At 41.4% G+C, this 14,552-nt stretch overlaps 1 protein-coding gene across 1 annotated transcript in view; it reads right to left on the reverse strand.

The window, feature by feature from the left end:
* Positions 1 to 14,552, reverse strand: part of GSR (glutathione-disulfide reductase) — a 55,004-nt gene that overhangs the window by 19,773 nt on the left and 20,679 nt on the right. The window contains exons 2-6 of the mRNA XM_068532151.1: positions 11,844 to 11,870; positions 9,078 to 9,166; positions 7,138 to 7,207; positions 3,927 to 4,074; positions 1,264 to 1,318 (exon numbers count right to left, since the gene is read on the reverse strand). Of these exons, the coding sequence (XP_068388252.1) occupies positions 1,264 to 1,318; positions 3,927 to 4,074; positions 7,138 to 7,207; positions 9,078 to 9,166; positions 11,844 to 11,870 (389 nt within the window). The remainder of the gene's footprint in view (positions 1 to 1,263; positions 1,319 to 3,926; positions 4,075 to 7,137; positions 7,208 to 9,077; positions 9,167 to 11,843; positions 11,871 to 14,552) is intronic.

Raw genomic sequence — 14,552 nt, forward strand, 5'->3', positions numbered from 1 at the left:
TAAAGGAGTCTTAAAAAAAGAAGACAAAAATCATATACCAATTGTTAATTCATTTTCCTATGTTCCCAGAGTCTTGTTTATAACACGCATACATTCATTTCTTCAACTTGTAGTGCTACCAGCACAACTTTAATAAATGGTTTAAAAATAGGTAATGGACAGATATCTAGAATGAAGCTTCTTTGAGTCCAGATTGAATTGTATCGTTTAAACACGATGAGTCATGACCACATTTCTGCATATATTCTCACATGTCTCATATCCTTCACACCTAAAACCAAACAGATCATGAGGAAAGAACGGCTGCTCTCTAACATGCTGCCCTGCCCCACAGACAGCAAATCTAAAACGCCTGTTTGCTTTTCTCAAAGTCAGAAGATGACCTGGTCTGAATGTCGTAACAGGACATTTTCACAGCAGCTATGGAACTGCCAAGACGCCCTCTTGTCCCTGATGAACCACCTGTGGTTCCAGGTGAATTAAGGTAAAGGAACAAGCAGGGATTATCAGTCACCCTCCAGAAAGGCCTTCATGTAAAAGCGCGGGATTAAGACTTCCCACTGCATTGGCAGCGCCGCCGAGAGAGCAGCGGAGTTGAGCAATAATGACTCCAGGGTGAGTGCTACTCAGAAGGAAATAAAGGCCAAACTCTGGGCTAACAGGGCCCCTCCTCCAGTTCCCAGGTGCCCTATCACTTATCATGAGTGAAGGGAGGACCCCGCTAATCGAGGAAGCCTGCAATTGGCAGCTTCTTCAAATTAGAGAAACAATCCTCCTCATTATCTTTTTTCTCTCTGTGTTATCTAAATCCACGACAGAAGTCTACTAAGGTTATTAGGACAAACACGTATAAAGGCCAATTTCAGAAAACCTATTTTTGTGAGACTGACAGAGCCTTCATTTATCCAGATGCCTCTGTACTAGCTGCTTTGAAGACCAGAATCACTTTAGACACATTATCAACTGATGCTCTATCAAGTTGAAGAAAGAAGACAGTTTTAGAACTTCAGTGTTTATTCTCAAAACCACCCTGCATTTGATTCTGGTCCTAAAAATTTTACAATGGCCTCTGACCAAAAGCATGAAAGATTTGAGTCACTTACTGTGGGGTACTCATGGATGAGATACCCAAGGTCATAAAAAGAGAAGAGGTAGAACAGAATTCTGGAAATTCCTGCATTTAATAGTTGGGAAGAGGAGGTAGAAGTGTTGGGACAAACTGAGGGAGAATGAACATGGAGGTCAGGAAGAAAAGCAGCTTACCTAGGCAACTCTTCCAGCTGAAAAAACCCATCACTGGTTATTCCTAGGCTGGCACCTATGTAGGAAAATGCAATATAGGTCACACAGATGGAGTTTTCTCTTGTAAAATAATCACAACATTTTATGTATGAACCAAACACTTTCTCAGCCATCACACTCTCTGTTTTGACAAGTTCTGTTAAAGTCTCCACTTGGGAAGCTGCCAATCAAATCTTCCCTGAGTCAACATTTTAATTTCCTCTGTAGAAATAAGAGCAGTGATGACTAAGTAACTATTAAATTTCTTTGAGGAATTAAGATCTCCTCAGCTTGGGACTTCCCTGGTGGTCCAGTGGTTAAGAATTCACCTTCCAGTGCAGGGGACTCGGGTTCGATCCCTGGTCGGGGAACTAAGATCCCACGTGCCTCAACTAAGACCCGATGGCAGCCAAATAAACAAATTAATTAATTTAAAAAAAAAAAGATCTCCTCAGCTCTCATGAACAGACTCCTTGCTGGCTCTGCTTCATTCTCCCGCCACCAAATGGGCTCAGCCTTGGTTCTCTTCTCTCTGCTTTTTTCCTTCAAAGGTTTTAACCAACTCTCCCTTCATTGTGGGAGACTTCCAAATGTGTAGTTCCAGTTTTGACCTTCTCCCCAGGCTCTAGTTCCATATTTCTAACTGTCTTTCTATACCATTTAACTTTGTTTCAAACTCAGTATTTTCAAAATAGAACCTTAACTTTATTTCCCAAACCATATCCCTCTCGTTTACCACTTCAGCTGAAAAGACTACCTTCCATCAATAATCCAAAGTCTTGAGTTATCAATCTGTAATTCCTTCTCTCAACAACGGCCATCTCATCAGTTATTTAAAATACTGCATTTCGCCAAATTCAATGCACAATGATTAAGGACCCATCCTGATTTCAGAGGTGTTGAGCATTTTTTTTTTAATGTGTCTTGGAATCAATGAAATATACTAGCCGATTCATCCTTCTGTGTCTTTTATGTCTGTCCTCTCCTCCTAGTGCCTGGCACATAGCAGTGGCTTAGTAACTGTCTGCAGAGCTGAACTGAGTATTTCCACCACATTTCCGACGCTAACACCGTAGTTCAGGACCTATTACCACCTCCTGTACATTCTGCTGCAACAACTTTCTAACTGGCCTTCCGCCTCTGTAAATCACTATCAGATTAGTTTTCTAAAGTTATCACTTAGATCTTGTCACTACCCTATTTGTAAGCTATTAATAACTGGTTTTCGTGAATGACAGAGATTTCTTAATTTGACTTCATAAATCTCCACAGTTTGGCCCTAACCTTCTTCCAGTTTCAGTTCAATGTATTTGCTTCCAGATTTCAGTGCTAGAAAAACTGGTTTAATTGACTGAATGTCCTTTAAAGACTTATTTATTACCCATTGGTTCTTCTGGTCTTTCTCTTCTTCGGCACATAGTGCTCAGTTTGTAAGCCCTTTTCCCAGGAAGTCTTTTTGGTCCGTGACAGCTCATAGTAATCTGTCCCACCTCTGAGGACCCTGACCCTCACTGTCTGGCAATCACCTTGGAACACTTACCTTTTATTTTATTTCTTTGCATTTGTTTTTATTACATGTTTTAAATTAATAAATGTATATCTTAAAAAATTCAAAAAGCACCACAGAGCATAGTGAAAAGCAGGTCTCTTTCCCAACCCAGAGCTCTGGTCCTCTCCTTGGAGGGAGTTGGCACTGCAGGGTTTTGAGTGCCCTTCCAGAGATCCTAGTGCATCTGTACAGTCTCCCTGTCTTTTTAAAAAGACATAAACTGTAGCATGTTATACACATTGTTCCACACCTTGTTTTCTTTCACTAAACAATCAATCATGGAGGTTGTTCCCTATCAAGATGTGTATATCCAATCGTACCAACTAAATTTTAAGTTACTTGACAACAGTATCTTCATATTTTTTACAGTAGTTGTTCTTTAGCTTTTGGGGAGTCATGAACCCTTTTAAAAGCTGGTGAAATTTTATCGATCCTCTCTCCAGAGAGATAAAAATACATAAATGCATACACACTCAAAATTTTCCATATACATTCAGGTTGGTCATGGGTCTTAAGTAGAAGTTGTATATGATCACCATCCACAAAGACCTTATAATCTAGTTGGGGAAAAAGATATGGACAATGTTTCCTATGAGAGAACAAGGCAGTATGTTATGACTCATCCCTGTGTATACAAAGCAAAGGTAGACAAGACTGTCTCGGAGATTCCTTACTGCTTTAATTTTCTAATTCTTTATGAGAGAAAAATATGCATATAAGAAGGCTTAATTAGCTGATGAAGTTACATCTCTACAAGATTTCTCTCTCTTAAACAAAACAGTAAATATCTCATGACAAACTGAGGCTGGAAACAATCTCTACTGTGCCGAGAAGGGAAGGATGGGGCTTTTGCTGATTCTTCCCCCTGTGTTACTGTAGTATGTCTGAGCCTGGAGCTGGATGAAATATCTTCCTTTGCCCCGTCACTAGGTACCACTTAGGCCAATTACATTTAGGTTCTGCAGAGGCTTTCTCTCACGTGTCCAAGACAAAGAACTGGTATAGGGCAGATCCCCTGGCATGGCTTGTAAGGTGGAAAACAACGGTAAATTCTTTCTGACTATTGTTAACAAGCATATGCCTTTGGAAGACTCACCAGGGATCTGGCTCTCCTGAGGAAGCGAGGGCACGCCACCTGTGGCAATCAGGATGTGAGGAGCAGTGTACTTTTTCCCGTTGACCTCCACTGTGGGCTGGGGATCACACGTGAATACTGCATGGCCGCGGATGATTTCTATGTGGGACTGGAGAAGGAAGCATGGTAACATTAGCCTGTTCTTAAGATTAAAAAACAAAGGGGGGGCTTCCTTGTCGGCGCAGTGGTTAAGAATCTGCCTGCCAATGCAGGGGACATGGGTTCGAGCCCTGGTCCGGGAAGATCCCACATGCCACGGAGCAACTAAGCCCGTGCGCCACAACTACTGAGCCTGCACTCTAGAGCCCGTGAGCCACAACTTCTGAGCCCACGTGCCACAACTACTGAAGCCCGTGCGCCTAGAGCCGGTGCTCCACAACAAGAGAAGCCACTGCAGTGAGAAGCCCGCGCACCGCAACAAAGAGTAGCCCCCGCTCACCACAACTAGAGAAAGCCCGTATGCAGCAACAAAGAATCAGTGCAGCCAAAAATAAATAAATAAAATAAATAAATTTATTAAAAAAAAACAACAAAAAAAACACAAAGGGGTGGGGAAGGGGAAGTACTGGGAGTTTGGGATTAGCAGATGCAAACTATTATATATAGGATGGATAAACAACAAGGTCCTACTGTATAGCACAGGGAACTATATTCAGTATCCTATGATAAAACACAACGGAAAAGAACATGAAAAATATATATATGTATAACTGAGTCACTTTACTGAACAACAGAAACTAACACAACATTGTAATTCAATTATACTTTGATAAAATTAAAAAAAAAGAAAGAAAAAGATTAAAAAACAAAACAAGGGAATTCCCTGTCCAGTGGTTAGGACTGGTTGGGGAACTAAGATCCTGCAAACCGTGTGGTACGGTCAAAAAAAACCCAAAAAACAAAAAACAACCAAAAAAACCAAAAACCAAAACAAAACTTGCCGCAACTTCTTAGATCTTTCCATTCTCTACTGAGGATTCTGATTTATGGTTTGCTGATGCTAAGACAACTCTCCAATGTTCGAGTTTCTGCAGAACTTCTGACTGTTAATTGATACTTAGGTTGGGGGTTGCCATTTGATGCTAGAAGTATGCAGTAAGAAAAAATAAAGGGACTATCTTGGGCCAAAACCCAGAGACTAGAAAAAAATATATGCAAGTCATTCCCACAAGGAAGAAGATTACATCTTTGTCCCCAAGAGTTGAAGGAGAAAGCCTTCCTCACTTAGAATGAAAACACACTGAAGAATGATGTGTCTGGAGGAAAGAAAGAAGGCTGAGAAAAACAAAAGGATAAAGGTGCAGGGAGCTGAGGCCAAAGGGAAATACTCTGGCCAAGGGAGGGAAAAGCAATGTTTCTGTTTTCTCAAACGAAGGGGGGAAGAATACCACAAAATTACATGACCGTGAAGCTCTACACTAGAGGTGTTGAAAACTCAGACTTGATTTGCTCTTCCTGGCAGCCTCTGTGCCCGGGCTTGAGTTTGGACTGCCAGCAAGCTTCTGCCAGCCAGGATACACACACTGGCAAGAAATGTGGGCAACTCACAAGGATAATGGAATCCTGTAGGCACGATCACAGAATGGAGCGTTTCAACATTTTGGAACACACCTGGTTCTGAATTGAGCTATTTCCTCCTTTCTAATCAGCCCTCCAGGCCTGTTCTGCAGGTGCCCTGCTTAATCAAGGTGAATCAAGATTGATGCCAAAAGCCACGAGGCTCCTGAAAAACTTTCCTCCAGGAGGTAATGATTTCCTACCGGGTGCTAGACAAAAAGGAGACTGAGTCGAGTGGCAATAATATGGGTAATCGCTTGGGGAAGAAACTGATGAAATTTTTATTTTCATTTCCTAGGATATTTCACAGAAAGTTTCCTATTCTGAATTTCTGGATCGCCTGTGATTCCTTTCCCATAAGGTCATGGTAAATTCTGCTACACACCAAGATTTTTGAGTATTAAAAAATGCTATTTCCTGAGTAATTTTCCTATCTCTTTTGCAAAAGTACTTTAAGCTAGCTCCATTAAAAAAATTTTTTTTTTTACTTGGGTGTCTTAGTATAGCAAATGGCATCTCATATTCATGTCTAGCCACCTTAAAATCTCTTGAACTCAGTGCACAGGGGTCTGAAGACCAAACACTTTCCCCTTGAACTTGGGGGTTAACGTCAGAAAATATCACCCTCCAAAAAAATAAACCCAATGAATGATAAGAATTAATATAAAAATTATGAGGTTAGCCATCTGTACAAGTAACTCACCCTAAAAAGTGGTTTATAAACATGTGCTAATGAGATTACAGTGGCCCAAATACCATCCCAAATATACTGATCTAGTACAACCTAAGCTATGCTGATGTCTTAGAAATTGCAGAGTGAGACCACAAAGACCAATTAAGGGTGCTGGGAGTCACACTGTCAAGAAAAGGGAGAGTTGGGACTTCCCTGGCGGTCCAGTGGTTAGGACTCCGCACTTTCACTGCCGAGGGTGTGGGTTCAATCCCTGGTTGGGGAACTAAGATCCCACAAGCCACAAGGCGAAGCCAAAAATAAATAAATTAAAAATAAATAAATAAAAAAGAAAAAGGAGAGTTGGATGGTGCTTCAGTACAGTCCAGTGGAAGAGGAATGACATCAAAGCATGAGGGTAGGAAAAGCCTCAGCAGAGCAAAGGACAACATACATTTGCTGAAGCCAAACACACCTTTGCCCAATTTTCCTGACTGGACTTCATTCACAAAAACCTTCTGAACCATAACATGGTGTCCTGAGTAGATTTAGCCACCAAGGACAAGGGTGTTCTGAGCAGACAAACTATGGCAGGTTTCCAGCCAGATAATGGTCCTGATTTTAATCCATAAACTGGCACATTGTTACATAATCAGGCTCTTATGTGCTTGGTTTCTGGAACTAAGTGGAGGGTCAGACAGGTGCAGGCAGGCATCAGGTGAGACCTGATTCGCCGACTTAGGCACATACGTCCCACTTTCCGTAGAAATAGAAATGAGACTGGCCTACCGAGTCCGACTTACATTCTTACAGGTCAACATCAAAACCACTGATCACAAAAGAAAGAAAAGAAACAAGAGATAAATGTAAAGGCTATGTCTGGCCAGATTTGGTTCTCCGGCAGAGAACAGCTTCTTCCCAAAGTTCAAAACCTGGCATGCTCACCTTGATTAGATTATTCTGATAGATGGTGTTTAGGCGGCTCACGTAGGCATCCCGCTTTTCCTTTATAACCCTGCAATGAAACCAGAGTCAGTACTGAGGATCTGGAGTCTCCTCTTTCAGTCGTAACTAGGGCCTCTGACCCTGAACACCCCGGAGCAGAGAATCGGACTGTCCATGAGAGCCCTGGGAGTGAGTGTCTCTAAAGGCAGGCACACCATCCCCTGTGTCCGTCTGCGTTCCGTATGTGCAGAACCCTTATTCTACTCTATGGAGAATGTGCATTTGGCACGCAAGGTTTGTAAATTTCTTTCTGCAAAGAAGGCAAGGAGAGCTGCTTTGGCACAGTGCCTAGTATATGGTGGCCACTCATTATTTGCTCAATAAATGAATGAATATGCTAAAATTAAAAAAAAAAATTTATGGCTAGAAAAGTTTATGGCAGGGAATCCCCTGGTGGTCCAGTGGTTAGGACTCCATGCTTCCACTGCAGGGGGCTCAGGTTCGATCCCTGGTTGGGAACTAAGATCCTGCATGCCGCAAGGCGTGGCCAAAAAAAAAAAAAAAGTTTATGGCAGTTCCTTTAAAAGTTAAACACGGGGGATTAAGAGGTACAAACTATTATGTATAAAATAAATAAGCTACAAAAATATATTGGACAGCACAGGAAATATAGCCAATGTTTTATAATAACTCTAAATGGAGTAAAACCTTTAAAAGGTGTGAATCACTATGCTGTACATCTGAAACTTATATAATATTGTATATCAACTATACCTCAATAAAAAAAAATAAATAAAAGGTGTAAAACTTCAAAAAAAAGTTAAATATAAATTGCCACATGACCCAGCAATTCCACTTCTAGGTATAGTCCCAAAACAACTGAAAGCAGGGACTTGTAGACCAATATTCATAGCATCATTATTCACAATAGACAAGAGATGGAAAAAACCTAGGAGTCCATTGAAGGATGAATAAAGAAAGAAAGTGTGGTATATAAATATTAGGGGGCTTCCCTGGTGGCGCAGTGGTTGAGAATCCGCCCGCCGATGCAGGGGACACGGGTTCCAGCCCTGGTCTGGGAAGATCCCACATGCTGCGGAGCAACTAGGCCCGTGAGCCACAACTACTGAGCCTGCGCGTCTGGAGCCTGTGCTCCGCAACAAGAGAGGCCGCGATAGTGAGAGGCCCGCGCACCACGATGAAGAGTGGCCCCCGCTTGCCGCAACTGGAGAAAGCCCTCGCACAGAAACGAAGACCCAACACAGCCAAAAACAAATAAATAATAATTAAAAATGAATATCTGCTTAAAAAAAAAAACTTAAAAAAAAATATTAGGGAATAGCATTCAGCCTTAAAAAGGAATGAAATTCTGACACATACCACAGCATGGACGAATTCTAAAAGTGCTACGCTAAGTGAAATATGCCAGGCATAAAAGGACAGATGTTGTATAAGGTACCTAGAATAGTCACATTCATAGAGACAGAAAACAGAATAGAGATACCAGGGGTTTGGAGCAAGGGAAGATTGTTTAACAGGTACACCGTTTCTGTTTGGGATGGTGGAAATCTGGAAATGGATGTTGGTGATGGTTGCACAACACTATGAATATACCTAATGCCACTGAATCGACAACTTTAAAAGGGCTAAAATGAACCTTTCATGTTGTGTTGTGTACTTTAAAACCACTTTATTGATGTATGACTGACATACAAAAAGCTGTACATATTTAATGTACCAACTTGATGAGTTTAGAGATAAGTATATGCATAAGTATGTCATCACTGCACTCAATGCCAAAAACATATCTATCACCTCCAAAAGTTTATGTTATATACATTTTGCCACAATAATACACCCTCAAAAAGTTTATGGCTTACTTCACTATGAAAGAAAAAGTGTACGTTTGTAAACAGAGCTCTCTCAGCGTTTACACTTACCGCCAACTGAATTTACCCTCACAGCTTTGAAAGCCGTAATCAACGTGGTCATGCATGAATTCAGAGTGGACGGCTGTGTTCCACATTACCTATAAAAAAAGTACCCAAGACAGTAGTGCGTGAGTCCAGAGAAAAAAGAGAAATTGTTTTCTACAGAAAGGTAACTATATAATAGTAGATAAAGATACTGACCTTTAACTTACAAACAAAACTAAACATTTTAAAAGAGAAACTTCAGAAATATGACCAGATAGATTTCATAGTGAGACTTCTGAAATGTTGGGGGAAATTACTTCTACTGTTGAATTCCACAGTTTATATACTCTGTAAAAGTAGAATATTATATGTCTCACAGTTCTTCCATTCAAATTTTCTATTGCTTACATTCATTTTAAGTTTCAAATTTCTTTAAGCCTTGCCTTCTGTGCTCAATTTAAGAAATGCAATTGCATCTGTAACTTTAAAGTGATTTAGAAGGAAACTATTAGATAAAATTGAGCACTGGAAACTTTAAGAAAATGGATTCCTATAAATACAAACATGCCCCTGTAAGGATATATGTAATCAGACATCTGGAACTCAAAGGTTAGATGCATCTCCTGTGGGATGTAGCCTATAATCTGTAAACCAACTGATCATCATAAGAACTGAATTGAAATTGGCATCCAGAACTCTAGACGATAAACTACCATCTTCTTTGTCAGACATGCCAGAGGCATGACTTTTTTAAATTAATTAATTAATTAATTTATTTATTTATTTATTTATTTATTTTTGGCTGTCTTGGGTCTTCGTTGCTGTACGCAGGCTTCTCATTGCGGTGGCTTCTCTTGTTGCGGAGCATGGGCTCTAGGCGTGCGGGCTTCAGTAGTCGTGGCACACGGGCTCAGTAGCTGTGGCTTGGGGGCTCTAGAGTGCAGGCTCAGTAGTTGTGGCACATGGGCTTAGTTGCTCTGTGGCATGTGGGATCTTCCCGGACCGGGGCTCGAACCTGTGTCCCCTGCATTGGCAGGCAGATTCTTAACCACTGCGCCACCAGGGAAGTCCCAGGACTTTTGACAAGCCTTTGATTCCTTCTTTGTACCTTCTTCCCTTTATTCCTAAAGAAGAATAAATTGATGACTGTGCTGGATTCTTTTAACTGAGGTGCAATTCTATCAACTGCTTACCACAATGGTATCCAAATACTGTCCTCAGAAACATCATTCAAGCAACTTGAGAAATTCAATTTTATTTTATTTTATTTTTTATTATTTTTTTTAATAAATTTATTTATTTGTATTTTTATCTTATAAATTTATTTATATTTATTTATTTTTGGCTGCTTTGCATCTTCATTGCTGTGCACGGGCTTTCTCTAGTTGCGGCGAGTGGGGGCTACGCTTCCATGCGGTGCACGGGCTTCTCATTGCGGTGGCTTCTCTTGTTGCCGAGCATGGGTTCTAGGTGCGTGGGCTTCATTAGTTGCAGCACGCGGGCTCAGTAGTTGTGGCTCACAAGCTTAGTTGCTCCGCGGCATGTGGGATCTTCCCGGGCCAGGGCTCGAACCCGTGTCGCCTGCATTGGCAGGCGGATTCTTAACCACTGCACCACCAGGGAAGTCCCAGAGAAATTCAATTTTAGAGTGGCCAGGAGATACCCAACGTCACATGATACATAATTTTAACATGGATAATTTACAGGGAAATAGATTTCTGTTTAAAAACAAGAACTACTAACATCAAAATAAAACAAAAAACCCATGACAATCTTGACACGTCTTTCCAGGAGAAAAACCGTTCTTGTCTCCCTGGGAAAAACTGATTCAGAGACGCCCTGGAGCAGGTGAAAGACCAGATGGCTTGAGGCAAACACCCCACTCCGTGCAAAGGCACCCAGGTTCCACGTAGTTAACCAGAGCCACATGTAGGAGGGACATCCATCCATCTGCCACCATCATCTACTTGGTCTTGGTCACATCAGCACTTGGGCTTACAGTGAGGTATAAACTTTTTTTATTTCCTGGCTGGATCTCCCTATTGAGAAAAAGTTATCCCCTGCAGATGGACAGTGCTTTTCTTTTACACCATGACTATAAATATTTTGTTGGTCTTTGTTCCTTCTAGACCATCAGAAGTTTGAGACCAGGCACTGTGTTCCATTCCTGGTTATCTCCCCTCTGTGTTCCCACAGGAACTTTGTCACTATGGGAACTTAACCGCAAGGTTAATGGCCAGGATGAATTTCCTTTGTATGTACGATGCAGTTAGTATCCAGGAGCTAGTATTTCTGTGGTTATCTCTCCAGCAGCCCCTCCCTCCCTTCTTCCTGGCTGAAAATGCCACTCACTTGCCAGTAGCTCATCCTGGCCAGGAGAATCTAAAGCAATCTGCAGGGGCAGTGCTGGGTGAGGACATCCTGCCTGGAGCTCCACAAGCCATCCTGTGGCCATGAGGGGGCAGGGGTTACCACTGACCATACGTCTAGGATACCAGAGCGGAAAGATGGAGAGAAGCCAGGGTCCTTTCAGATAACCTTAAGTGCTAAGCCAATCTCAGAAGCTGCCTATCTCCAGGCATCTTTATTTTTTCCTCCAGGCTTCTTAATAAATGATATTTAAAAACACAAATAAAAACTATCCTACTGTTCAAGCCACTGTTAGTAGCTTTCTCAGTTATTTTTTGCAGCAAGAATTTTAACTGGGACATTTGCAAACATCCTTACTCTGATCATGATTTACCAAATATGTCAAAGGAGTGTGGAAGGAAGGAGAAATAAAAGTTCTACCTTTTTGGGTACACATCCAACATTCACCTAGAAAAAAAATAAAAAGGACATATTTTAAGATTATTAAACTCAAACCATCAAACAAACATGCAAGAGATGAATCCCAAGCATCCACCCAGGAGACTTTCTTGAGTTCTAAGTCACACTCTACAGCTACTTCCTTTGTTCTATTATAGAGTTGGAAAACATAGGAACATTACTTTCCTTGTGTGAGGAGGCAGAGAATTTTACTTATGAGCATTTTCTCAAGAAAAGCAGTTGAGAGAGAAGGAGGAGAAGGAGGGGGAGGGGAGAGGAGGGAAAGGGAAGAAGGGAGGGAGGGAGGACAATTCCATTTCCGGGGGAGGGGGGGATGCCCTGCAGGGATGGTAATAGGTCAGGAGGTGGCCAAAGCCTGAGCTTGCACAGGTCCAAAGGAACAAAGCAGAGAGAAACAGCAGCACGGAGGTGAGAGGACCCACCGGCTGAATAAAGGCAACTGAACCACTTGAGCAACTATTCTAAAGGATTTCTGGGAAACTTACCATGGCGTATGCTGGGTAAAACACCCAGAATGTCCCCTTTGAGAAAATCTCTAGTGGAAAACTACATTATTTTTCAAGATCAAAGGACGATTGATGAATCAAGCAGTAAAGTTCATCCATGCTATTATCTAGCTAGCTAGCTATTTATCTATCTCCATGCTTATATACTTGTTAGAGATAGACCACAAACTTGACTCTTAGCCTTCTGGCAGCCTATACACAAAGAAAAACACAAATAGTTGTAACATTTCACGTAAAAACTAGACAGTTGTTTAAGAAAATAACTATTCATACCCCTTAGACTAGAAAAAAACTCCTTGCAACAGTCCTTGTAAACTGTGATGTATATGTTTATACATACATTTTTGTTTACATCTGTTTTTTCCTTTTGATCACATCCTAAAATAACTTGGAAAAAAAACTGTGGTTAAGAGTAAGACTAGGGCTTCCCTGGTGGCGCAGTGGTTGAGAATCTGCCTGCCAATGCAGGGGACTCGGGTTCGAGCCATGGTCTGGGAAGATCCCACATGCCGCGGAGCAACTAGGCCCGTGAGCCACAACTACTGAGCCTGCGCGTCTGGAGCCTGTGCTCCGCAACAAGAGAGGCCGCGATAGTGAGAGGCCCGCGCACCGCGATGAAGAGTGGCCCCCGCTTGCCGCAACTAGAGAAAGCCCTCGCACAGAAACAAAGACCCAACACAGCCATAAATAAATAAAAAAATAATAATTAAAAAAAAAAAGATTAAGACTAATTAGAATTTAGACAATGACATTGTACTATAATTATGTAATATGATAAATATCGCTACATGGTCGATCATATTACAACCTATAAATGAATCAGAGTAACACACTGTACGCCTTAAACTTATACAATGTTACATGTCAAACTTATACAATTAAAAATATATTTTTTAAAGAGTAAGACTGATTAAAACTGCACATACCATTTGGCACATACCATTAGAACTTAGCAATTCTAAATTTAGGAATTTATTACACAGAAGGAGTCACATGTTATGTCCAAGCGTCCAAAGATACACGTATAAGGATGTTCCCTGTAGTACTGTCACAGTGAATAACTGGACACAAGTTAACTACCCATCAGTACGGAAGCATTATTATAGGGAAATTACTGTACATTAAGCCTATGGAATACTCTGCAGCCGTTTAAAAGGACACAGTAGATTTCTATTTACCGTTACAGAAGGGGTTCTTAGGATATTAAGTGACAAAAAGAAAGCTGCAGAACAATTTGCTCTGCATGTTCCAATTTGCATTATATATATTTGCAAAGGTACACATACATTTAAACAGTTTGAGCAAATATACCATGTTCTTAACAGTAGTCATCTCTGGGGAGGGAGAAAACCTTCATATTTCACTCTAAATACTTTTTATAATGTCATTCGTTACTGTATAATTCATTTAGACCAAGAAATAAACCAAAATGATTTTATCTGGGGAGTGGAATTTAGATGGGTGATTCTTTGATCTCTCTTGTCTATTTTCAATATTTTTTATGATACAATTATTTTTCTTTCATATGGAAACAAATGCCTTCTAGACATAATTTATGTCAGGTGCCTGTAAGCTCTGCTGATCATGGCCATAAGGAACGAGGCGGGCTCTCTCAGTGTCCAAAGAACACAGGTCTGGTGCCAAGCGTATGACTAACGTTAGTTTATTTTTTAGAAGTTTCTGAACTTTTTAACTTGTGACCATTCATTCATCCAGAAGTACTGAGGAAGTGCTCAGTCACTACTGAGTACACTCACTCAGCAGTGAGTGAGTACACTACAGGCATTATGCAAAGCAGAGCACTCAGTGGAAATGGTCCCTGCTCTCATGGAGCCCACGGTCCTGACCTGGGAGAGGGGCTCAGCCTATCCAAGATGCTGGCTCAAGAGGCAGCAGCAGAATCAGCCACATTCCCTAAAATTGCCAAGTCTTGGGCCAGAAATCAGAGGAAGAAGGTGGTAGAAAATTGTGAGCTTCGGGGGCTGGAGAATCTGTATTCCAGCACAGCACACTTTGGGTCCGGGGGCTATGGCTGAATGGAAGCCCATGACCTTGAAGTACTCCTCCTCCTATTTTGGCAGCTCCTAGTGATAGGCCTCGAGGGTTTCCGACGGTTTCAGAAACCTCGAACACTTCAGTGCAACACAACTGATTATCAGATGCC

This window comes from Eschrichtius robustus, chromosome 21, assembly GCF_028021215.1.
Source record: "Eschrichtius robustus isolate mEscRob2 chromosome 21, mEscRob2.pri, whole genome shotgun sequence".
NCBI classification, from domain to species: Eukaryota; Metazoa; Chordata; class Mammalia; order Artiodactyla; family Eschrichtiidae; genus Eschrichtius; species Eschrichtius robustus.